We start from the raw sequence: 26,858 nt of genomic DNA on the forward strand, positions 1-26,858 counted from the left end.
TCTTCGCCGCTGGCGTTAAAAAGTTACTAATACAACGCCACTCGAGGGATCGGGGGACGCCTCTTCGCCAACCCCTCACCTCGTCCGCAATGGCATATGAAATTCGTCCGCATAAGCACCGTACACATCATACAGTTCCTCTACTTCCCGCCAGAGGAACCAGTGCAAAAACAGAAAAAATTCATCGACCATCGTGACAGAACCGCTGCCATCGACATCAGTATCCGACCTAACGCTTTAATCAAGCATATTGTCACGGATTCTTCAAAGAGAATAGCCGGCGTCATCGCGAGCCGACTCCGGGTCGATGCCGCCTTCCCCGTCGATCCGGCCATCGGGCCGATGCCGAAGGCCATCGATACCGATACAGATCGATACGCCATCGGGAACGATGACGATGCCGATTCGATGCCAACATCCATTTCCATGGCCATATTCCATCGACTCGATGACGTGCCGATATCCCTCCAGCGTACAAGAAAAATTTCTCAGCTGTCGAGATGTACGGTACTTTTCGATAGCCCCATCAATCGTTCAGCCGCAGCCTATGGCATCGATGGCTCCGATCATCATGGATTCCCTAGGCCAATTCCTTCTTACTTCCTGTGTCCATACAGCACTTCCACGTGACACCTCACTCTACAATGCTTCAACGAAGCTCCTGTACATAGTTAACTCCTTCTTCAAAAAGGCACAGGGAAGTCCAAACACATTCCAATCTGTCACTGACATCTCTTCGGAAACGAAATACATAAATCCTCACTAATAGTACCAGATCTGACCTTCACCAAGTACAGAAAACCCACAAATTATAAATATGGAGACAGAAACTGGAATGGAAAACCAAAAAAGCCACTCTGCATGCAGTGTGAACCTGGAGAAATGGAAAGAGATATATAGCATCTAACAGACTATCAGGATTTGCAATAATGCACACAAACTAACCCGCACAAAGTTACACCTGTATTATGGAACACATAACAACCCTATCTATGAAAAGGCAACACTACAAATATTAAATCAGGTCCTAAACACTAATTCACCTCCTATTAGGAAAACAGAACAAGCTAAGCTGCTATAGATCCCCACACAGAAATAATTGTAAAACTATATTAATAAATGTTTCAAACAGCTGATGAACAGAATAAGGTCAAACAATTAAAACTCATAAAAATTATTAAAAATTGTCCAGATATCAATAAAATATTTCAAAACAGCAGACACATCACATAATACTGTACTCAATAATTAAAATAGCAGTCAAACAAGAAAAATAAACTTAAAATGCCACCTTTACTTACCCTCTCCAGCAACTCTCCTACTTCTTTCCCTTGAAAGCACATACCAGGAGCAGCAGCGGCTGCTGAAGCGCTGTCCTCACGGTCCTCTTCTTTACGGCCCACAAGTCACTCACCCCCCCCCCTAGTCACTCACCCCCCCCCCCCCCCCCAAATTAAACCCTAGGACCAGTCTCTGTCTCACACAAAGACACCAGTCACCTCCCTGCCCAGTCTCTCTCTCTCTCACACACACCCATCACCTCCCTGCCCAGCCTCTATCTCTCACACTCACCCCAGTCACCTCCCTGCCCAGATTCTGTCTCTCACACTCACCCCAGTCACCTCCCTGTCAGTCTCTCACACACACCTGTCACCTCCCTGCCCAGACTCTGTCTCTCACACACACCCCAGTCACCTCCCTGCCCAGACTCTGTCTCTCACACACACCCCAGTCACCTCCCTGCCCAGATTCTGTCTCTCACACACACCCCAGTCACCTCCCTGCCCAGATTCTGTCTCTCACACACACCCGTCACCTCCCTGCACAGTCTTTGTCTCTCACATTTATCCCAGTCACCTACCTGCTCAGTCCTTGTCTCTCACACACACCCTAGTCACCTACCTGCCCAGTCCTTGTCTCTCACACACACCCCAGTCACCTCCCTGCCTAGCCTGTCTCTCACACACATCCGTCACCCTCCATGCCCAGTCTATTTCTCTCACACACACACCCCAGTCACCTCCCTGCCCAATCTGTCTCTCACACACACCCCAGTCACCTCCCTGCCCAGTCTGTCTCTCACACACCCCCCCAATCACCTCCCTACCCAGTCTCTGTCTCTCACACATACTTTGCTTAGAGCCCCAATGCTGTGTTCCCCTTTAATTTCACAGTGGAAGATTTCCCAGTACTGCCGCTGCCTTCTCAGCTGCACTAAAGCAGCAAACATTTATTTTAGAAAAATATGCCACAGCACTCAAGCCTTTCTTCTGGCTGTTGGGATATCCCTAGGCTCCCGCGGCCCCCCATCTGCCTGCTTTTACGGCTGCTGGGAACTCCAGTTACCCCATCTGTAATCATCATGGCTGAGTGCCACTTTTACTTTAATCGTGGCTTTGCCGCTTACTGTTGCAGGGGGGAGAAATCCCCAGAGCAAACCGGCCTGTTCGTGTTTGCGACTCACTGCCGCTTTGGGGAATCCCTGCTCTATCGCGGTTCCATGCCACTTTACCGCGCCAGGATTTCCCGCTTCCAAAGCGGGAGGGACACTACCACTCCTCCCAGCCCCCCTCAAACCACCCCGGGGCTGTGAGATGCCCCGCTTCTTCCTGCCTCACTGGCCAATCAGCGGCTTCCTCCTCCCACTGGCAGGAAGAAGGAAAGAGGCTTGCGATTGGCCCGCGGGGGTAAGAAGAAGGGAAGAGGTTTGCGATTGGCCTGCGGGGGCAGGAAGAAGGGAGGAGGCTTTCCATTGGCTCGTGGGGGCAGGCAAAAGGTAAAGGGAATTATAACTGGGGCTGTGGACACCGGGAGACGCGACACCCCGGTTGAGAACCGCTGGTGTAGTAGGATGATAAGAATTTTTAATTTTATGTATTTTGTTTGTTTATTGAATGTGTTATAGTGATAGATTTGGATTCATAGCTGCTTGGTATTTTAAAATTTAACATTCAGTACCTGAAAAAAGCGGAATATAAATAAATAAACTACTTTCTCTCCACTTAGGATTTAGCAGGTTAGTGTGAAAGAGAAACAGCTTCTGGGGTAGAAGATGTGTGAGAACCAGCCCAAAACACTTATCAAGGTCGAGCTCAGCTCTCTGAAGCATGCAGATAATGACCCCATGCACCTCCTGCCCTGTGAAATTCAGTATGATGGACATGCAGCAGTAGACAAATACTTCACCCCCACCATCCAGCAGGGAGCATCAGGTATGTAAATACACCTTCTGGGGGCTCAGGGGATAGGATCAGGATACTAGAGGGTGAGGGAAGGGAAGCTTGCAAGCGCTGCTGCCATTTGTGCTGTACCTTTTTCTGTGGTGGGACAGTTTTGAGACTTTTTTTTTCTTTTCCAGCTAAGGAAGTGTCATTCCGTGGCCGGAGCCTGAAAGGAAAGGAGATCATGGTTCCAGTAGGGTATGTGGGACTAGTTCTGGAGGAGAAGTACAGGCCCTGCTCTGATGAAGAGGTAAGTCCTTATAGTGGACTGCAAGGGACTATGATACAGCAATAACATATCTTAGCTCCTGCTGATGGAGTCTCTCCCAGCTCTGCTGAATAATATTAGTTTTTTCTGACAGTTACATTTCACTCTCTAGTGCAGTTGTAGCCTACAGTTTTTGTTCCACATCTTTTTCATAGCCAGGAAATTCAGGAACTGTAAAGACTATAACGTGCCATGGGGAGCCAATACTAGTAATGGATCATGCTGTCCCTGGTGACCTGTGTAATGTCATAGCCCAGCATTAAATTCCACTACCAATTACAGCCTCCAGCTTCCATGGTATAACACCAGTTGTTACACTTCTGATGACAGCATAGTTCTGTACTGGTTTGCGGATAGCTAGTGATGTCAACAATGTTCAACCGATCAATGTTAGAATGTTTAAATATTTTTCAGACTGGGTTTGATGCATGAAGTGTGATTAAGTAGATGTGGCAATCTGTTATTAACCAAATGAGCAATATAAAACAGCATTACACAGTGCACAAAGCGAGATAGAAGGGAGACAAATATCTGGGGGACAGGTGTTGTCTTTATTCCCTGCACAAGGTGATGATAACACCTGGTTCTCTACTGACAAGCAGGGTTGAATTAGTCATGATAAATGGGTGATGTCATCTGATGGCACTGAACCGATTTCTCTCTCTAGCTCAGTAAAGTTTTACCACTGAGCATGTGCAGCAATTCTCACACGCACTGCCTTGTGAGTGCCTCAGCCCTTTTTTTTTTTTGTCCAAGCAACTACATGGATATGTACTCTCTCTCTCGTATTTTTTTTCTATCTTAATTGCTTATCTTCTTCACTATTTTGTTTTTTTTCTGCCTTGCTTCCTCGGCAGTCCCTCAAACAGCACTTTTTTTAGTACTCCAAAAAAAAAAGTATTTTTAAGGAGATACCCGGTTCCAAGAAGGCCGCACTTGGTTGTTTTAAGGACTGTGTTTGTGGTCACAGGATGTTTATCACCAATGGCCACATCATATGCTATGAATGCCTAGCTCCAGCCCATGACTGCAAACTGCTATTAATGTGACTGGATGTCACCTAGAACCCAGTGGAACCAGGCATTGAAAATAGCAGAGCTCTGTAGGTCAGTCGAGAGAGGGAGAAGCTTTTCTTCCTGGAGTGGAGCCTCTTCAAAGGGGCTTCTCGAGCATGGCACCCCCAGCCTATGACATCGAACTCTGGATCTGCTTGTAACTTTGGGGTTGAGCAAGGCACAGACGTGCCAGATGCCAGAGCAGATGCTCTCCTCAATGCACTCTTGAGCCTCTTCCCCATCACAAAGCTTGTCAGTACTATTAATACAGATACTATTGATACCCGGCGCCATCAGCGCAGAAGCCCACAGTGCAGTCAGTACATGACACCCCAGTGCCATTGATTCATAAATCTGCACAATCGAAACCATTTCATCCCATAGTAACTCTAGCACTGGTAGGGCCTGGAGGAGGCTTCTAACCAGACTCTAGGTCCACCAGGGCCCCATCAGTGTCATCTACTCAGAATACCCAACTGGGGTCCCCACCTCTGGGTCTAGGAACAAGTTGCTCACAATCTTTTGATCCAAGGATCACTCAGAGAAAGGTAGAACTCTGAGATGGTCTGTTAAAGTATTCTTAATTCCCAGAAGATGGGTGTTGTGATGACTGGCCCATAACCAGATTTGGAGGGCCCCCTCACAGTGGAAGTATGAATCTTTGTCCCTTTTGTTTGTTTACACAGAACATGACCACCTGACTGGCTTGATCAAGATTCTCTTTTTCGAGGGCAAATGGGAGAAAGTCTTTAATGCATAACAGATGGCTCACAGTTCCAAAAGGATGATCTTCAGATGCATCTCTGCTATGGACCACGTAGGTCCAAACAGCACCAGTGTGTGCTCCTCTAGTAGAAGTGTCAGTGTTCAGAGTTACTTGATGCACTAGGGTGCATAGTGAGAGACTTATCATCAGAACTTCTGGGTTCATCCACCAATGGCGGTATACTTGCATGGTGGAAGTTTCAGGCCTTAGTCCACCAGATCTCTGTAACAATTATCCCTCTGAAGATCACACATGTGCAGGTGAGTCAGAGTAACCACATGCACCACTACAGCCATATGACCTAGTTCCATCCAGTACTTGTTCTGCTAAGTTCAATTTCAAGAAATTGACCAGGAACTGACAGGAAGATTAGCCATCCAAAGGGCAGAAGAAATTTAATGTGGATAAGTGCAAGGTGATGCGTACAGGGTAAACTAATCCATGCTGTAGTTACAGAATCGTAGGTTCTATTTTAGAAGTTACTAACCAGGAAAAAGATCCAGGTGTCATAGTGGTCATTACATTGAAATTGGCTCAGTGTGCTGCAGCGGTCAAAAAACCAACCAATGTTGGGAATGGTGAATAAAACAGAGAATGTCATAATGCCTCTTTATCGCTCCCTGGTGAGACCGCACCTTGAGTATTATTCAATTCTGGTTGCCGCATCTCAAAGAAGATATAGATGCACTGGCCAAGGTATAGAGAAGGTTGACCAAATTGATAAAGGGGATGGAAAGGCTCACCAACCAATGATCTAAGTATGGGAACACAACGCTCCCTGCCAACAAAGCTGTGCTGCTGCAAATGAGACATTTGGTCAGTTTTTGCAGTGGCAAAAGGTGAATAGTAGAGTGCTCCAGAGATCTGTCCTTGGACCAGTATTATTAAACATTAATAAATGATCTAGAAAAGGCAGCAACGAGTGAAGTTATCAAATTTGCAGATGACACAAATATTCAGGGTAGTTAAAGGCCAATTGTGAGGAACTACAGAAGAAGCTTATAAGATTAGAGAACTGGGCATCAAAATGGTAGATGAAATTTAAGTTGGATAAGTGCAAAATGATGTACATAGTGAAAAAGGTGACATTTTCTCTTCTTGAATTCAGCCAGAGTAGTGGCTTCCTTACCAGCAGATGGAGGCAGAAAACAGACTTGTGTCATCAGCCTTTATAAAGCCCCGAACTGCTTTAGCCTGCCAGTATTCACTGAATATGCTAATATAAAAACCTACAAAACCATGCACCCCCATCAAGTGACTTCTGAGGAAATTCAAAGCTGCTAATTAGAACAAGGAAACAGACTAAGAAAGAATAAAAAAAACTGGATCAACAGTTGTCCACATAATCTATGCAGAATATGGATTAGGTCTTCCTGTACCCCTAAAAAGGCTTCAAATCGAAAACAACCATTCTGGAGGTAAAGTAGGGGGAAGTTCCTGGAATGGTCTGGCAGATTAAAAGAAAAGAAATGATCAGATAAGAGAAATGTCACCTTCCATCTAGCCAGACCAGTCCAGATGAGGAATGTACCCAAGTTATTCCTCCTTAGTGTAGGAAACTGCTAGGCCTACCATCAACACACCTGAGCCATAGGAAGCCTCCTCCCTAGCTCAGACATCAAGGTGGTAATGCTTCATAAAGGAGTGCAAGGAAGCCCACATAACTGCTTTCCAAATCTTCACTGAAGAGAACAAACAGAGCTCAACCTAGGAAGCGGCTTGGGCCCTGGTAGAATAAGCCCCGCAGCCCCTTAGGATAAAGGCAAACCCTTTGCTATAGAGGTCGAGCCTATCGCCTCTATAATCCATCTTGCCATTGAAGCCTTGGAAGCTGCTTCTCCCTTCCTAGGTTCACCAAACAATACAAAGAAATGGTCCGAAAACTATTAGTTACTTTCAAAAGCAAAACTCTCCACATTTCCAACCAAGGAAGATGGGTATAAGCTCACGGATAATCCGTCCTTCAAAAGGAAAGAAGAATCACAGACTGAACCAGGTAAAACTGAGAAACCACCTTAGAGAGGATCTATACAGATAGACACTACCTAATCTGAGAATCTTAAAAACGCCCTACGAGACAAAGACTGCAACTCCAAAATCCTTGTGCTTGAAGAAATGGCCACCAGAAGAACTTTTCAAAGTAAGATCCTTTACCAAAACCTCCCTTAAAGGCTCAAATGGCAATCCACAGAAACACCTAAGGACGAAATTTGGATCCCAAGAGGAAACAAGATCTCTTCTAGAAGAGTATATATGTTTGGCTCTCTACAAGAATCTTGAAATATCTGGATGAGACATCTGACACCTATCTCTGATACCTCTGACAATTACTGGCATACACGCCATATCTATACTCCCTTCAAACTATACTAGAAACCTTGGAACTACCACTGATAATGAGCTCTCCTATAAGAACCACATCACAAACAAAACCAAAGAAGGTTACCACAGACTCCTTACCCTAAGACACCTAAAACCATTCCTCAACCCCCACGATTTCAGAACTGTACTCCAACTCCGTATCTTCTCCACATTTGACTACTGTAACTCCTTACTAATTGGATTACCTCTCTCAGCCCTCAAACCACTACAAATTTTACAGAACTCAGCTGCCAGAGTCCTAACTGGTTCAAAAAGAAGCGAACACATCACACCAATTCTATCAGCACTTCATTGGCTACCCATCAAAGCACGGATTGCTTATAAATCAATGACTATTATCCACAAAATCTTAAATAATGATAATCAAGGTCTCAACTCACTAAACATAATCCCTCAAAAGCCTGCAAGAAACTTACGATCCAACAACTCTGGATACCTATACATTCCCCCTGTCAAGGAGGCACATCTAACAACCACAAGAGAAAGAGCCTTCTCAATTGCCTCACCCATAATGTGGAACACATTACCGAAGTTCTTACGAATTCAACATGATCTAAAAACATTTTAAAAAGACTTAAAAACATTATTATTCTGCAGGTTCCTCACTGACTTTCAACCATCTAATCATACTGTTAACTGATCCCCCATTTACTTACCCTTAATCTCATCCCTCTCCTCCCTACCTACTTCCCCTCCTCCTCTACCCTTTTATCCCTTTCGGGACTTGTTATCCTTTTTGCTAAGACTGTTCAATGGTTATAATGTCGCTATACTTATACACATTGGGGCGGATTTTCAGCGCCCTGCTCGCCTAAATCCGCCCAAAACCGGGCGGATTTAGGCGAGCAGGGCCCTGCGCGCCGGTAAGCCTATTTTACATAGGCCTACCGGCGCGCGCAGACCCCGGGACTCGCGTATGTCCCGGGGTTTTCGGAGGGGGGCGTGTCGGGGGCGTGTCGGGGGGGCGGGGCCCGGTCGACGCGGCGTTTCGGGGGCGTGTCGGCCGCGTTTTGGGGGCGGGTACGGGGCGTGGCTACGGCCCGGGGGCGTGGCCGCGCCCTCCGTACCCGCCCCCAGGTCGCGGCCCGGCGCGCAGCAGGCCCGCTGGCGCGCGGGGATTTACGTCTCCCTCCGGGAGGGCGTAAATCCCCCGACAACGGTAAGGGGGGGGGGGGGGTGTAGACAGGGCCGGGTGGGTGGGTTAGGTAGGGGAAGGGAGGGTAAGGTGAGGGGAGGGCAAAGGAAAGTTCCCTCCGAGGCCGCTCCGATTTCGGAGCGGCCTTGGAGGGAACGGGGGGAGGCAGCGCGGCTCGGCGCGCGCAGGCTATACAAAATCGATAGCCTTGCGCGCGCCGATCCAGGATTTTAGTGGATACGCGCGGCTCCGCGCGTATCTACTAAAATCCAGCGTACTTTTGCTTGAGTCTGATGCGCAAGCAAAAGTAGGCTGTTCACGCGCCTCTTAAAATCTACCCCATTATGTTAAGAATCTATTCACTTTTCTTACCTAATGCCCAATAACAAGGTATTGTAAACCGTTATGATGGCTCAACCGAATAACGGTATATAAAACTCTTCAAATAAATAAATAAATAAATAAATAAATAAATGAGAAGCCAGCGGCCTACCATACAGATGACACCCCCCCCAATATCCACCACTTGTACCATTAGCAAATTCAAGGCCAGGCCCTTCTCCAAGCCTTGCTGCAGAAAGGCCAAGATAACCACTAAGGAAGTCTTTGTGACAAGCCTCTGCTTCTCACTCTATGCTTCAAATACTCTCCAGACCCTCATGTACAGAAGAGATTTAGACATTTTTCTTGCTCTTAAAGAGTAGACATCACACTCCTGAGTAACTAATCAGAGAAACCTTATCAAGTGCTAAGCTGTAAACTACAATTTACTGGACCTCTGTGAAGACCTGGCCCCTGAACCAACAGCCCCTTGGATTGAGGAAATAGAATGGTCTCTCTGACCAGCAGTCTCTTCAGGGTCAATTAGCAAGTGCGATGGGGCTAGTTGGGTACTACCCAAATTAGGGGACCTTGATGCCTCTCCACTCTGCAAAATTCTGCCCACTAAGGGCCATGGAGGAAAAAATACAGAGGAGCCTATGTAGGCCTTTCCTGAATGAAGTATCCAGATTAGCTCACCCTGACTCCTATTCCATGTGGCTTATAATGAAGATGAGAAACAGATAAGCATGTAACTGTACAATCACAGGTGGCTCTACCTCTTTTAACCTTAAAATAATGGAAGTATGTTTTATGCTTTTAGTATTTTATTGGTTTAATATTTATGACTTCAGATATTATTCTTCATTAATATACTTTTATAAAACTCTTTCTTTTATTATTATAACTGATTGTAATTTCTTTTATTGTATGTTAATGTTATGTTAACCACTGTGAAGGCTATGCTGAAACAACGGTATATAAGCAATAATAAACCTTAAACCTTCACAATCTGAGAGAAAGATTCCTCTGTTAGGGATCATTTGCCTCGATCCATAGGACGTCTGCCTGCCTAGTTCTCCACTCTTAACACATGAGCTGCCAAGAGTGCCCTCAAGTGACTCTCCACCCACTTTTAGTTGATCCACCTTGCCTGATACATGAAGACTCTCGGTCCCTCCCTAATGATTCACATATACCACTGCTAAAGCATTGTCTGAGGGAACACAAATAGCCTGGGGATTAGAAAGTAGAGGCTGCCAAGGCAATGATCAGAGAGAAAAATTTGCAAAACATGAAGTTGAGGCAAAAAATGAGGCCAAACTTTTAGAGAGAGAACATGTCCGTGCAGTAGCTGTTACTATCATTGATCACTTTTATAATGCTATTTGACATACACAATACTGTACAAAAATATTAAGTTCCTTCTCAAGAGAGGTTACAATCTAATTAAAACAAACACATAGGGCAAAAAAGACTGAGAATTTCATTTATTAAGAAAATGGTTAAAATCAATAAGACTTGTAAGCAGGATAATCAGGGGTTAAGATTTAAAAGCAGCCTCAAAAGGTGTTGGTTTTTGGTTTTTTTTAGAGTGGATTTGAATAAGGCAAGAGAGGGAGGATGTTGCACCAATTCAGACTATTCAAAGCACATAGTGCAGTCAGGTGAAAAGCACAGAGTTGGGAGTTGATGATAGAGAAGGTTATAGATCAGTGATATCCCCCCCCCCTCCTGTGCTGGGGACCCCCAGCCAGTCAGGTTTTCAGGATATTCACAATGAATATGCATGAGAAAAAATTTGCATGCACTGCCTTCATAGCATGCAGATTTTCTCTCATGCATATTCATTGTGAATATCCTGCAACCCTGACTGGCTGGGGGGTCCCCAGGACAGGGTTGGGAACCATTGTTATAGATAGTCACTTGCGGATGAGCCAAGCTTACAAGGAAAGGTGTAGGTAGAGATAAGAGAGGAGAGGTAGTGAGAGCTGCAGAGCGAAGGCTGTAGTAGATGAATAAGAGAAGCTTGAATTGTATTGAAAATGGATAAGGAGCCACTGTAATAACTTAACTCTTTGAACCCATTGTCCCTGAATTCAGGGATGGCCTAATATCAATATCACCCGTTATCCCGCTAAACTGGTATAATCACATACTGATTTATTCCGTTCCCACGTAATACCGGTACAGGTGTCCTATGGGCAGCAAACAATACTAATATTAAAAATAGCACATTGACAAAAATTATTGGTTTTCCCCGAGGAGCTTAGGGTTGACTGGTTTATTGCCATAGGAACCTAGGATTCAAAGGGGAAAGTTAATAGGGATGTAGCAACTTTGGCAAAAGATAAATCATGTAGGTGAATTTTGGAGGCTGCAGTGGAATGAATTCAGAGACCTATGAAAAGCAGGCTGTAGTAGTGTAAGCAGGAGATAAGGCAGTGGGTTCTGCTTTTGGTGATTATAGAGAGACTTCATCATCAGAGTACTACCCTGGACGAAGAAAGACTGAAGAGTTATGAGGCAGTGTGTACACATAGAAACTCCCACACATGCAGTAAGATTTTACTGAGCTCTGATAACTGGGTCCATTTTGGTGCTGTTAGATGTCGTCACCCATATGTTATGGCTGATTCATGCCTGCTTGCTAATGGAGATTAGTTAGCTATTTAGGAATGCAGGCAGCTCATTGAGGCAAGATATCCAGCACAAACACTGAATCTGGATAGTGTCCCAGGTGTAGCTCTTAGCGGAAATACATAAAACTGAAGTTCTTTAGAATGCGTTAAGTTTCTTTTTTTTTGTAATCCTCTGTATAGAGCCGAAGCGTGTGTGTGAAGTCCACCTTTTCATCGTTCACACAGTGGAACCTGGAGACTCCACCTTCTGCAGATGACTGTGCAATGATGTCATTCATGTGGCCCAAAATCTCAGAGGCTGTGAGTTGCCAGATATTGCTTAAATTCATGTAACCAATCTATCCTGTTGGAGCCCTTTCACAATATATCCCAAGAATTAACTTCTGTAGTAGGGCAACATGAATCTGACACAGGCAGGAAACACCATGCTATAGTCCCCTCTGTGCACCATTAAACATATCTGTTCAAGGCAAGAAGTAGTTTGTGCAAATCCATACCTCCCCCTCCCTAGAAAGGAGAAATTACTACTTACTTGATGATTTCCTTTTCTTTCAGAAGGACAGGTGAATCCTAACCAGTGGGTTATGCACCTCTACTAGCAGATGGAGATGGAGTAAAGCTGACATATACCCCTGCAGTAACACCAGCCTGCCTGTATTTTCTGCAAAAGCCAAATGTTGACAAACTAACAAAACTTGATTAGCAACAGAAAACCTTTCCAGCACTCAGCCAAAGAGTGTAACAACACTAGTTTAGGGACTGGATTTGCCACCAGTTCTCCACAGAACACGCAGGTACGCAGGACGACAATAGCACCACCATCCGGCAGCCAAGGGTGGGAAGGTGGATTCACCTGTCCTTATTAAAGAAAAAAATTATCAGGTAAGTAGTAATTTCTTCTCTCTTAGCATATGGACAGGTGAATCCAAAATTACTGGGATGTACCAAATCTACTCCCGTCACGGTGGCAGGCTGCCCGTGATCCAGTCAAAATCGCACCTGTGAAGGCTGCATCCTCTAGGGCCTGCAACATCCAGGCAATAATGCCTGGAAAAGGTGTGTAAAGAGAACCATGACACAGCTTGGCAAATGTTGACGGGAGACAGCATTCTAACCTCCGCCCATGATACTGCCTGAGCCCTAACCTTACTAGGCAATGGCTGCTCAGCATCCATATAAGCAGCCGTGATTACCTCCTTAATCCAGCAGGCTATGTAGCAGATATTCCTCCGCATCTCTTGCCCTGGCCAGAGATAGCAGAGAAATAGACTGATTGAAATGAAAATTCGAGACCACTTTTGGCAAAAAAGGAACAGTACGCAGCTGTATTGCCCTTGGAGTCGCTCGTAGAAATGGCTCCCAGCAAGACAAGGCTTGTAGTTCAGATATTCTATGCGCAGAAAAAATTGCCACAAGAAACACAGTTATTAAGATCGGTAACCTCAAGGAAAGGTTACACATTGGTCAAAAAGTAAGGCCCACTAAAAAATCCAAAACTAGATTGACTCCACAAGGGCACCGGTAACCACAAGGGAAGTCAATGATGCTTCACTCCTATCAAGAAACAGGCCACAGCTGGATGAGCCGACAAGGGCCCTCCATGCACCTGACCTTGGAAACAGGCAAGGGCCACCACCTTATACCTTTAAGGAATTAAGGGCCAACCCTTTACTCAATCCATCCTGCAAAAAATTCCAAAATGAGAGAGATCTTAACCAAATGAGGAAGAACCGCTCTGTCTTCCCACCAAGTCTCAAACACTTGCCAAACCCGCACATAGGTTAAGGAAGTGCTCATAGCAAGATGGCAATCACCGCAGTAGAATATTCACGCTTCAGCAGCCAAGCCTTCTTAAGGGCCACACCGTAAGACAAAATCGATTCAGATCTTCGTGAAGAACAGGCCCCTGTTGTAGCAGATTCCTATGCACCGAATACCAGAGGGGAGAGTCTACCATAAGTCTTCACAGATCTGCATATCATGGTCTCCTGAGCCAATCTGGTGCCACGAGAAGCACCATCCCCCTATGACTCTCGATCTTCAATCATTCTGCCCAACATGGGCCACAGGGGAAAAGAATACAGCAGCTTGCCCTCTGGCCACTCCTGCACAAGGGCATTGATGCTCAAGGACTTTGGATCTCTCCTGCGACTAAAGAATTGAGGAACCTACGCATTGCAAGAAGTGGCCAGCAGGTCTGGAAATGGAAGGCCCTAGCGATCCCCTATTAGTTGAAATGCCCATTCTCCTGGATCCAAACTGTCTGTTGGGAGTCTGCTCTTACATTGTATTTTCCAGCAATGTGTGAGGCTGAGATCTCCTGAAGATGCACTTATACCTATTCCATAAGTTGGGCTATATTCTGCAACACTGGCTGATTAATGTAAGCCACTGTCATTGCATTGTCTGACATTATCTGGACTGCTCGACCCTGCAATCTGTTGCTGAATCTCAAGCACGCCAACCGGACCACATGGGCTTCCAGCCAACTGATGTTTCACAGACTCTTTCGCACTCTTGTGCTATCAGCTCCTGATAGTGAGCTCCCCAACCCTGGAGGCTTCATCTGTCATGAGTACTAGCCAGTCCGGTGATCTTAGGAAACCCCCTTTCTTAGTTGATCCGATTTTAACCACCACTGTGGTAGAGAGCAGACCTCCATTGGCAGGTGTAGCTGAATAGAATAGTCTTGAGACTGTGGGCTCCAACAAGACAGCAGTGAGTGTGAAGAGGATGCGTGTGCGCAGTTGCCCACAGCATCACCTCCAGAGTTGCCACCATCAATCGCAGCCCCTGAAGATAGGACCACACTGTCAGGCATATTGTGTTTGTCAATAGACTCATCTGTGCCATCAGCTTCTGAATACGGCCCTCCAGCAGGAATATCCTACCCTGTTTCGTGTTGAACTGAACACCAAGATACTTTAGTGACTGTGATGGCTGAAGATTGCCCTTGGCCAGGTTCACACCACCACCTAACTGCTATTACAGAAGCCACCTCTGGCCGAAGTGCGGACCAAATCGCAGCCTGCATCTGCCAAAAAGGCGGCTGCTGTTCCATCACTGCCCTGGAATTTACACCAGATTCATCGATCTCCGGAGAGCAGTAAACAAGAGTGCACCACCATGGAACAAAAGGAAGCTATCTGCAAAGTCATTGCCATTGCTTCAAAGGCCTGCTTAGGAGAGAAGAATTGAGGCTATGCTTCAAGGTTGCTCCACCTTCTATGGGAATAGTCGTCCACTTGGTAACAGTCCACACAAGTGCATCCACCTCCAGAAAACATAATTGCTCTCTCACAACTGGATCTAGGGGGGTACAGTCCTTCCAAGACTCATTCCCACTTTAAAATTAGCTTCTGGGTTGCCCCATTCAAGATCAATTAATTCTTGTAAGGCCTCCATAATAGGGAAGAAACATGAGGCTTTACGTAAGAAAATCAAAATGGCCCCAAGTACTCCCAGCATCTTCTGTGACTGGGAAATCAAGAGTTGGTAACTCATCTCTATAAAAGAACCTCAACATAGTTCTATACGGTTCCAATCCCGGAGGAATTTCCTCATCCTTCAGGGAGTAAGAATCAATCTCATCAACTGGGTCCCTATCGGGAAAACTGGCTCCAGACGTATCCCGACGCTTACCCACAACACCAGTTGTGCAGGATTTAATTGCTTGTGATTCTGACTTGTTAAGATTGGCTAGGGCTGGGGTCAGTGCCCTGAAGGAAGGAGTGCTGTCCGTGAAAAAATTCTACCCAAGAAAAGGCAGAAGGATCCATGCTAAAACCAGGGGGCAACTATTCTGTGCGCACTGAACTACCTTTCCCCGCTGACGAACCAGTTAGGGGAGCTCCAAAATCAGGCAACCCTTCTGCAGCTCTTTTTCCATTCCCACACCAGGCTTAGTAAAATCATATGGAGGTAATTCTCCCTGAGTCTCCAAACAGCACAGACACAAACTAGAGGGAACACCAGGTTGAGATGCCTGAATATACCAAGCAAAACATAGGGCAAGGTGCTTAGGCTTCTTCGCAATGGGCGCCATAAGTCTGCCAATACGTCCTAAAAGGCGACTGACAATAGTACACCCAAAAAATTAGGCGTTCAAAAATAAGGCACACAATACTGTGCCTATATGAGCCCAAACTGAGCTCCCCCAGGATGCTTAGATCATACACGCAAAAAAAGCATGCGTGTGCACAAATGGGCACCCTGGTAGGAGCTCCTAGGCGCACAACCAAACGCACAACAGGCTCCACAGTTGAGTGCAGAAGCATAATCCGACAGAAACTGAAGAGGGCAGTTTGCGGTGCACAAACAAACCACAGAAAACTGCCGCTGCAGCCTACCACGCAGTGAACCAGACAAGCCTTACAGCAGGGCCTAGTTGCAAGGGCTGCTCTATCTGCCAGGCTATCCCCCCTCCCCTGAACTCCACCTGAGGCAAGAACGACCATCTGATTGCATGCCAGCCATGGAGACCGGGGAAGGGAAGGATTAATCCCTACTCGAACTCCTCCTTCTTGTTAACTTTTTTTTTTTTTTTTACAGCTAGGTCATGCATTGAAAAACCAGCTACTTGACAAAGCACTCATCTGAGGGACCATGGAAATCACCTCAGGAATTCTCAACTGAAGGAGAGACAGTAGGGCAAATTTAAGTTTCCTTCTTTTCTCCTTTGAAAACTTAAAGCAATCCCCAGTAGGGAGATGCATGTCCACCTTCTGCTGGAAATGGAGAATACTGGCGGGCTGATGTCACTGCAGGGGTGTATATATACTGTGATGTCAGATTTGCTCCATCTGCTGGTAGAGGTGCATAACCCACTGGTTTTGGATTCACCTATCCGTATGCTGAGAAAGCAAGGACAGTGCAACTCAAAGTTCTTGTCTGTCTTTGAGAAAGTTTTTGAATATGTATCTCTTGTCTCCTGCAGATCCACAGGCCCGTGGACGAGGAGTAAACTGGGACAGCAACTATTTTTAAAGGCCTGTAGAAAGCAGCTCAGGCCAGTCCAGCTATGAAACCAAATGATTGAAATTTTTCTTTTTATATATACATATATATGTGTATGGTATGGACATTTCTATTAAATTTTGCTAACTGCAGTAGTTAAAGAAAAATGCTGACAAAATGGTATCATTTCCACTTTCCTCAGGATGGAGATCAGTTTTAGAGGTTGCCAGCTTGTATTCTGGTGTCTCTTGAATTCATTCACACTTGACGCTTGTTCTCTCCTGACTATTGGCATCTTTACCACTGCATGCGAAGTGTGCTGTTTCAGGTCAGGCACAGCAGCATGGAAATCTGTCTCAGTAGTAATGAAGTGTAGTGTTTCTCAATTCTGCAGGATGCTCCAGAAATCCACTTTAAAAAATAGCAGCCTTTCCTGCTTCAAAACTGCTGCTTCCTCAACCCATCTGGTTTTCAGGATTTCCACAATGAAAATGCATGAGATAGTTGCATGGGTGTGCACCTCATGCATATTCATTGTGGAAATCCTGAAAATCAGACCTGGAGACTCATGCCACAGCCCTAATAGCAGCCACTGCTACAGTGCATCATGGGAGTTTGAGGCACTGGAAACTTCAGAAGGTCTTTCTTCCCACCACCCTCATTTCTTGTATCTTGAAATATTTTTTGTCAAACAAGATAGCTGAAAAGTTAACTATATTCCCAAGACCCAAAGAAAGGCCATAAGGGCTTGTATTTTCATATTATCACTCTTGCATATGGCACACTCAAAAGACTTCAAAACAAGAAATTGTATAATGTATTTTTATAAAAAAAACCAAACTCTGGCAAAGAAGAGTACAGCATGAATAAATCTTACAAACAGTACAGACTGGTGTGAAGTCACATCAGGTTCTTATCTAATACATCTCATTACTACCACAGAATAAATAAAGCACAGTATTGGACCCAATGGGAAATATTTGAACAATTTTGATAAAACTGCCCCCACACTTTCATTCAGAACAAGTGAAACCTGACACATTACTCTAATTTTTTCTTTAAAACATACCATGTTGTGCAGCTTCAATTCAGGGGTAAAAGGTTAAAAAAAACTATCATTTGATGTTTAAGTTTTGAGTGCAACATAGCTGTGCTGCCATCAGGTGCACAGAGAGGCACCTGCTGCCTTGGGAGACAGCAGAAGATTTTCTGGGGCTTAGAAAACAAAATCTGTCCGCTAGACCCAGTGGCCACTACTGTACAGGTGAAACTTGCCCATGCCTGGGCTCTGGTATGGCAGTTTAAAGAAGAAAACCATTTTAAATGATTTTTCTTTTAATAGTAATAGTTCCCCTTGGTAGCAGGTCCTAACCACACCTAGCTACCCCGGGCTTTCAACACTGTTAGTGCCAGCAGGTTGCTGTGAATGCAGGATAGACTAAACAAGGCATAGCCTGGATAGTTCCTGCACCATGCTAAGCCACTGCTTCTACCACTTGCCCCTCTTGCTCCAGTCTTTGGGAGTAAAGTGCATACACTTGGAATCAATCCTTAGGATCCTCTTCAGCATGGCCCTCTCATGGCCCTCCACAATATCCTCTGACAAGGTCAAGATGTACTGCCCCTGTAAATCGGAAAAAACCCAATCAGTGTGTGTATAACTAAAGAGCGCGTGAAAACCCTACCATGCAGCATTAATTATCAAAGGGATTACAGCCCAGCTTAAACACATGACATGGCACTGATCCCTTATCATAGTACATAGTTAATTACAGCAGATAAAGACCAAAATGGTCCATCTACTCTGTCCAGCAAATTGCTTAGGATAATGACTGCCACGCTGTGCAAGTTACCCCCAAGCATTCTGTTAAGGGTAGTAACTGCTGCTCCATGCGGCTTACCCCCCAAACAGAAATATAAACTTCAGGTGTAATAGAAGTTACCACATTTCTTCATTTCTATTTTCTAGCCAGTAGGGATAGGAAAATTGGTTCTTACTTAATTTTCATTTGTGGAATACCACAGATCAGTCTAGTCGAGTGGGTTTTGCATCCCTACCAACAGATAGAGGCAGAGAACGAAAAAGCTTTTCAGGTACTGCTACTTAACTGAGTGTGTCATCTACAGTCCCCTCAGGTATTGACCTGTACCCAAGACAATGTACAGCCATAAATCAACTCAAGTAACAATTTCCCCTCCTAGGGCGAACATAGAATCCCAGGTTGGAGCCCCTTGAACTAGAGACCTCACCATCCAAGGACACAGAAAAATTCCTTTCGGTCCAAAGGTTACAACTATATACAAAATTAAGCTCTACTCTAAAGATATAACTCCAACATTAGTCTTTCGGAATCAAGGGGGTGGGTCTCTGGCCTGATCTGTAGTATTCCAGGAACAAAAATCAACAGGTAAGAACCAATTTTCCTTTCCTGATCATACCCCACATCAGTCCAGACAAGTGGGATGACCCAAGCTCCTCTACACTGAGCTGGAATCCGAAAGACCTGCTTGCAGAACACACTCAGAGAACAAGTCCAATCTCTGGAGGCTAGAGTGGCAGACCTAGAGGAGCTGAGGCAGACAGAGAGGTAAATTGATGAGACCTTCAGGGACATAGTAGTCAAGTCCCAAATCCAGTCCTTCAGCCCCAGTGCTGCCTTGGATCAGAAAGGTCTCCCAGTTGGAAAGCATTACCCTAGTGTAGCAGGAAGTGATCCTGTAGCAAGGACCTGCTCTCCAGGTGATGGGTTGTCATCTCGCACTGAAGACAAGTCTTCCCAGGAGGGAAGGGTTAGGTCGGCCATCATAGTTGGTGACTCTATTATTAGGAATGTAGATAGCTGGGTGGCCTGTTGGCGTGAAGACCGCCTGGTAACTTGAAGGTGGTGGACTTCCCGCATCACCTAGACAGGATAATAGACAGTGCTGGGGAGGAGCCGGCTGTCATGGTACATGTGGGCACCAACAACATAGGAAAATGTGGGAGAGATGTTCTGGAAGCCACGTGCAGGTCCCCAGAGGCAGGCAGAGTTCCGGAGTCTCAATGTGTAGCTGAGACAATGGTGCAGGGAAAAGGGATTCAGCTTTGTAAGGAACTGGACAACCTTTTGGGGAAAGGGGAGACTGTTCCAAAAGAATGGGCTCCACCTTAACAAAATGGAACCAGGCTGCTGGCGCTAACTTTCAAAAAGGAGATAGAGCAGCTTTTAAACTAGAACAAGGGGGAAAGCAGACAGTCACTCAGCAGTGCATGATTTGGAAGAATTATCTTTGAAGGATACTAATGAAATAGAGTTAGGGCAATCCAACAGAGAGGTTCCAATAAATGCAAAAGTAGCCTATGTGCCTATAAGAAAAGAATCACCTGAGCTAAAGAACTGCAAATTATCCAGAAAAGAAAATTGATAATACAAACAAAAACCACTTTGAAATGTCTGTATGCCAATGCCAGAAGTCTAAGTAAGATGGAAGAGTTAGAATGTATAGCAGTAAATGATGAGATAGACATAACTGGCATCTCAGAGACCTGGTGGAAGGAGGATAACCAATGGGACAATGCTATATCAGGATACAAATTATACCGCAATGATAGGGAGGTTCAACTTGGTGAGAGTGTAGCACTTTATGTCCAGGAGGGTATAGAGTCCAACAGGATAAAGATCACAAAGAGACTAAATGCTCAGTAGAATCTATATAGATAGAAATCCCATGTGTGTTGGATAAGAATATAGTGATAAGAGTATACTATCGTCCACCTAGATTGTAAGCCCTCTGGGGATAGAAAAATACCTACAGTACCTGAATGTAAACCGGTGTGATATCTCGAATGAGATCGAATGTTGGTATATAATAAATAAATAAATAAATAAACCTACAGGTAATCCCAGGCCCTAGGCACCAGTACATGTAATAGCCAAACCACCTGCAACTGCAGCTTCAGAATCCTCTCTGAGGTAAGAAACACCTTGCCCAACTGAATGTCAAATCTCATCCCCAAATATTCCAACTGACTTAGAGCCAGATGACTCTTCGCTAAGTTCATAACCCAGCCCAGAGAACATAATATCTCCAACACCCTTTGAACTGACTAGCAACATTCTACCTCTGACTTCGCCCGGATAAGCCAGTCATCCAGATAAGGGTGAACTAGAACTCCTTCCTTTCGCAGCGCAACCACTACCATGACCATCACCTTTGTGAAAGTCCGTTCAACTGTCACTCATCCAAAATGAAGAGCCTGAAACTGGAAATGCTGCCCAGCACCATGAAGCGAAGAAACCTCTAATATTCCACACTTATGGGGATGTGGAGCTAGGCCTCTTAAATCCAATGAGGCCAGAAATTCCCCTTGACGAACCTCCACTATCACTGTTCGCAACATCTCCATACGGAATTGCGGAACCCACAGCACCGCATTAACTTTCTGCACATCGAGGATGGGCCTAAACGTCCCCTCCTCCTTGGGAGCCACGAAATAAATTGAGAACCTCCCTTGACCCTGCTCTGTTGCCCGTACCGGAATAATCGTGCCCAACCTCCGAAGGCAAAGCAACGCATTCAAACCGCCTCTCGCTTGCTGCGGGATGTGCAATGAGCCACCTTGAAGACTTCCCTGATGGGGCAATACAATTTTAAAGCGAAGCTGTCTCTTATCACCTCTAGAACCCATAAGTCTGAGGAGATCCCTGTAAAATCGTGTCAGTTGTCCCCTGACAGCTTCCTTGAGAGAATGGACTAATCTGGCTTCGTTGCAAGGATTTATTATCTCCGGCACCCTTACCGGAACTATCTCTAAGGTGTCTTCGGGAACCCTGAAAAGACTTCTGCCTTCCAGATCCTTGCTTCTGCAATGGCATCAAAAAATTCTTGTTGGAACAAAAATGTCTCATATCCTGGAAACGGGTACGAGCTGGGAAAGTCTTCCTGCCACTCTTATCCTCCAGTAGCTTGTTTCCCTTCGACTTCATCAACTGCTCCAAGTCCTCTCCAAATAGAAGCTTTCCTTTAAAAGGATGATTGCAGATATTGAGACTCAGGAAGCATCTCTTCAAATCTTCTTTCCTACTATTAACCAAAATGGAGAAATTACTTACCTGATAATTTCGTTTTCCTTACTATAGATAGATGGATTCAGGACCAGTGGGTTTATGCTCCCCTGCCAGCAGATGGAGCCAGAGCAAGCCTAAGTCACAGTATATATAACCCTGCAGTGACACCAGCCTGCTAGTATTCTTTTCAAAAGCAACTGTGGACAGACTAGCAAAAAAAACAAAACAAACAAACACAACAAATAAAACATGATTAAAAGCAGATAACCAGAACTGTACTCAACCATCAACATTCTACTCTCAAAAGATTCTAGGTACCCCAAGCTAGGGACTGAATGAACACTTACCAGCGATCCCTTGAGACCCAGAGCTCCACAGGAGGACTATTGACATACTCATGTGGCAGCCAAAGGCGGGAAACTGAGTCTACACTAAAGAAAACTAAATTATCTTAAAGTAATTTCTCCATTTTCTAGAGAATGGAGGTGGACTTGGGCCAGTGAGATGTACCAAAGCTACTCCCCAACAGGGGGCCTGCGATCAGTCAACACTGCACGTGCAAAGGCTGCAGCCTCCCGGGTCTGCACATCCAGACGATAAAACCTGGAAACAGTGTGTAAGGAGGACCACGCTGCAGCTCAGCAGTTATCAACGGGAGACAACAGACTAACCTCCGCCTATGACAATTGCCTGAGCTCTAGTGGAATGAGCACTAACCTGAGAAGGCAATGACTTTTCAACATCCACCTACATGGCCGTGACCATGTCCTTAATCCAACGAGCTATGGAAGCCAGCAAAGCCAGAGCGCCCTGCTTACTCCCACCATGGAGAACAAACAGGTGGATCCGTCTTTTGAAAAGACTCAGAGACCTCAAGATACCACATGACGACGCTTAACATTCAAGGAATGCAAAAGGCGAAACTCCTTCGCATCCCTGACCTTATCCAGGGATGGCAAGGAGATGGACTGATTCAAATGAAAGTCCAAGACGACTTTGGGCAAGAAGATTGGAACAGTACACAGCTGTAACACTCCCGGAGTCACTGAAGGAGTGGCTCCCGGCAAGACAAGGCCTGCAGCTCAGAAATGAGACATGCAGAACATATAGCCACCAAGCACACAATCTTCAAAGCCAACAGTAAGGAAAGGCTACGCGATGGTTGGAATGTAAGGCCCGCCAAAAAGTCCAAGACCAAATTAAAACTCCAAAATGGAACCAGTAACCTCAAGGGAGGCCTAAGGTGCTTCACTCCCTTCAAAATACGGGCCACATCAGGATGAGATGACAAGGAAACACCATTCACCAGGCCTCTAAAACAGGCAAGAGCCAAAACCTGCACCTTCAAGGAATTAAGGGCCAAGCCTTTATTCAATCCATCCTGTAAAAAATCCAGAATGAGAGGGATCTTAACTGAACGAGGAAGAACACCCCACTCCTCACACCAGGCCTCAAAAACCACACATAAGCCAAAGAAGTGGAGATCTTGTGAGCGCGGAATAAAGTGGCTACCAAAATGATAAGGGGAATGGAACAGCTCCCCTATGAGGAAAGACTAAAGAGGTTAGGACTTTTCAGCTTGGAGAAGAGACGACTGAGGGGGGATATGATAGAGATGTTTAAAATCATGAGAGGTCTAGAACGGGTAGATGCGAATCGGTTATTTACTCTTTCGGATAGTAGAAAGACTAGGGGGCACTCCATGAAGTTAGCATGGGGCACATTTAAAACTAATCGGAGAAAGTTCTTTTTTACTCAACGCACAATTAAACTCTGGAATTTGTTGCCAGAGGATGTGGTTAGTGCAGTTAGTATAGCTGTGTTTAAAAAAGGATTGGATAAGTTCTTGGAGGAGAAGTCCATTACCTGCTATTAAGTTCACTTAGAGAATAGCCACTGCCATTAGCAATGGTAACATGGAATAGACTTAGTTTTTGGGTACTTGCCAGGTTCTTATAGCCTGGATTGGCCACTGTTGGAAACAGGATGCTGGGCTTGATGGACCCTCGGTCTGACCCAGTATGGCATTTTCTTATGTTCTTATGTGGCAGGCACCACAGAGGAATAACTACTCTTTAACAGGCGAGCCCTCTCAAGGGCCAAACTATAAGACAGAATAGAGTCGGAAACTCATGAAGAACCAATCCATGCTGAAGCAGATCCATACGCGGCAGAAAATGAAGGGGGGCCTCCACCAGGAGTCACTGCAAATCTGCATACCACGAATGCCTAGGCCAGTCCGGCGCTACCAGGGGTACTAGCCCTGTGGCCTTTGATCGTGCAAATTATCCTGCCTGGCAAGGGCCACTGAGGAAAGGCATAAAAGCAGTCTGTCTTCTGGCCAGACCTGCATGAGAGCATCTATTCTCAGGGACCACGGATCTCTCCTACGACTGTAGAAGCTAAGAACCTTCGCATTTCGAGAAGTCACCAGCAGGTCTAGGAATGGAAGGCCCCAGCGATCCAAAATCAGCTGAAACGCCTCGGCTGACAACACCCACTCTCCTGGGTCCAGACTCTCCCTGCTGAGAAAGTCCACTCTTACATTGTCTGTTCCTGCAATGTAAGAGGCCGAGATCATCTGCAGATGACCTTTCACCCATTCCATCAGCTGGTCTATTTCCTGCGACACTTGTTGGTTTTTTGGTTCCTCCCTGGCAATTGATATAAGTCACCGTCATGTTGTCCGATATCACACGAACCACTTGATTCCGCAAACTGTGGCTGAACTGCAAGCATGCCAGCCATACCGCCCGGGCTTCCAGGCGATTGATGTTCCAGCGGGACTCTTCGCCATTCCAGCACCCTGGGCCATTAACTCCAGACAGTGAGCCCCCCAACCATGGAGACTCATCTCATGAGTACCAACCAGGCCAGAGAGGACAAGGGGACTCCCTCTCTCAGATGATCCTCCTGCAACCACCACTGGAGGCGGGAGCAGATTTCCATCAGCAAGTGGAGCCGAACTGCATAATCCTGAGACTGCGGGTTCCAATAGATAGCAGAGAGCGCTGAAGAGGATGCAAATGCTCCCTTGCCCACGGCACCACTTCCAGGGTAGCTGCCATCAAGCTGAGTACCTGTAGGTATGACCACATCGTCAGGCATATGGTATTCATCAACTGATGCACTTGAGACATCAATCTCTGAATCCGAACTTCCAACAGGAAAACTCTGTCCTGTCCCGTGTCAAACCGGACCCCCAGATACTCCAACAACTGGGATGATTAAAGATTTCTCTTGGTTAGGTTCACCACCCAACCGAACTCCTGCAATAAGGAGATCACCCTGTGTGTGACTAGGCGGCTCTCTTCCTGAGACGTAGTTCGAATCAGCCAATTGTCCAAATACGGGTGCACCAGGATTCCTTCTTTTCACAAGGCCGCTGCTACCACCACCATAATCTTGGAAAATGTTCTGGAAGCAGTAGCTAGACCAAAAGGCAGTGCCTGAAATTGATAATGGCACCCCCAACACCATAAAGCCTTGGTGTTCCAATCGGATGGGAATATGAAGGTAAGCCTCTGACAGATCCAAGAAAGTCAGAAATTCCCCTGACTGCACCGCCATTATTACAAAGCGTAATGTTTCCATTCGAAAATGAGTCACCCAATAGTGACTGTTGACCCTCTTGAGATCCAAGATGGGACGAAAGGAGCCCTCCTTCTTGGGCACAACAAAATAAATATAATATCACCCCATACTTTCTTGATTCGTGGGTACTAGAACCATAGCCCTCAGTCTAAAGGGCCTTTGAAGTGTGAACTCCATTGTCTGCTTCTTCCGTAGGGAGTGGCAAGGGGACACCATGAACACATCTCAAGGAATACTGCAAAATTCCAGTGCATACCCTTCGCATATCACCTCCAGGAACCACTGGTGCGACGTGATCTCGACCCACCTCTGATAGGAGAAAGAGACGTCCCCTTATTTCTTGCTCCGGAAGGTGGGTCGGCAAACCTTCATTGGGAAGGTCCACCACCCGAGCTCACTTCTCTCTTGGGCTGCCGGGGATGAAAGGAATGAAAATGCCTGGAACCCTGGAATGACCCCACATACCAAAGGGGCACTGTAACTGTTTCTTATCCTCTGGCAATCGAGGCACTGGAGACTCGCCCCATTACTGGCCAGTTTCTCCAACTCACTCCCAAACAAGAGTGAGCCTTTAAAGGGCATCTTGGTAAGATTGGTTTTGGAAGCTGTGTTAGCTGATCAGTTTTTGCAACCAGAGTTGATGCCTGACCACTATCACTGAAGCCACTCCTCTGGCTGAGATCTGGACCAAATCACAACCTGCATCTGCTAAAAAGGCAGCAGGAAGCTCCATAACCACTCTGGAATTCCCTCCAGACTCATCAACCTCCTGAGAGAGAAGCAGATAAGATCTCACCACTAGGGTGCAACAGGAGGCAATCTGTAAATTCATCGCCACTGCCTCAAAGGCTTGCTTAAGAATAGCCTCAATCCTTCTATCAAGTACATCCTTCAAGGCCATTCTTCCCTCTACAGGGATAGTCGTCCGCTTAGACACGGCACATACCAGAGCATCCACTTTGAGAAAACTCAAATGCTCTCTCTCAGCTGGATCCAGGGGGTACAGGCCTTCCAATGTCTGACCCCCTTTAAAATTTGCCTTTGGGGCATCCCATTTCAGATCAATCAATTCCTGGATGGCATCCATCACTGGGAAAAAAATAAGAGGCTTTACATAAGGAAACCAAAATGGGATTCTTCCTCGGCTCTGAGATAGCATCCGAACCAGGAACACCCAGCTGTTTCAAGGTCTGGGAAATCAGGGCCTGCAGTTCATCTCTATGAAGGAACCGCAGCATGGTTCGATATAGTTCTGGCCCAGGAGGAATTTCCTCATCTTCCAGGGAATCAGGATCAACTTCATCATCAGTGCCATCCTGATTCCTGTCGGGAACACCCACAGGGAGCAGAGGTGAGCTCCAGGTTTAAGCATAGGACTGGAAGGAGGAGGAGCCACAGCTGAGGGTTCAACTGGACAGAAATGGGGGAAGCAGAGGACTGCGCCTGAAGAAAGGCTTGTAAGCCTTGAAA

General features: G+C 45.8%; 2 protein-coding genes across 5 annotated transcripts in view; one reads left to right on the top strand and one right to left on the bottom strand.

The window, feature by feature from the left end:
* The window catches only part of RNASEH2C (ribonuclease H2 subunit C), a 39,182-nt gene extending 21,629 nt beyond the window's left edge, over positions 1-17,553 (top strand). For all 3 annotated transcript variants that reach the window (XM_029614312.1, XM_029614311.1, XM_029614313.1), the window contains exons 2-5: positions 3,007-3,212; positions 3,359-3,471; positions 11,971-12,090; positions 16,727-17,553. In XM_029614312.1, coding sequence (XP_029470172.1) covers positions 3,053-3,212; positions 3,359-3,471; positions 11,971-12,090; positions 16,727-16,753 — 420 coding nt within the window. In that variant the 5' untranslated portion in view covers positions 3,007-3,052 and the 3' untranslated portion in view covers positions 16,754-17,553. The remainder of the gene's footprint in view (positions 1-3,006; positions 3,213-3,358; positions 3,472-11,970; positions 12,091-16,726) is intronic.
* Positions 17,553-26,858, bottom strand: part of KAT5 (lysine acetyltransferase 5) — a 177,105-nt gene continuing 167,799 nt past the window's right edge. For both annotated transcript variants that reach the window (XM_029614310.1, XM_029614309.1), the window contains one exon: positions 17,553-18,370. In XM_029614310.1, the coding sequence (XP_029470170.1) occupies positions 18,236-18,370 (135 nt within the window). In that variant the 3' untranslated portion in view covers positions 17,553-18,235. The remainder of the gene's footprint in view (positions 18,371-26,858) is intronic.

This window comes from Rhinatrema bivittatum, chromosome 8, assembly GCF_901001135.1.
Source record: "Rhinatrema bivittatum chromosome 8, aRhiBiv1.1, whole genome shotgun sequence".
Lineage (NCBI taxonomy): Eukaryota > Metazoa > Chordata > Amphibia > Gymnophiona > Rhinatrematidae > Rhinatrema > Rhinatrema bivittatum.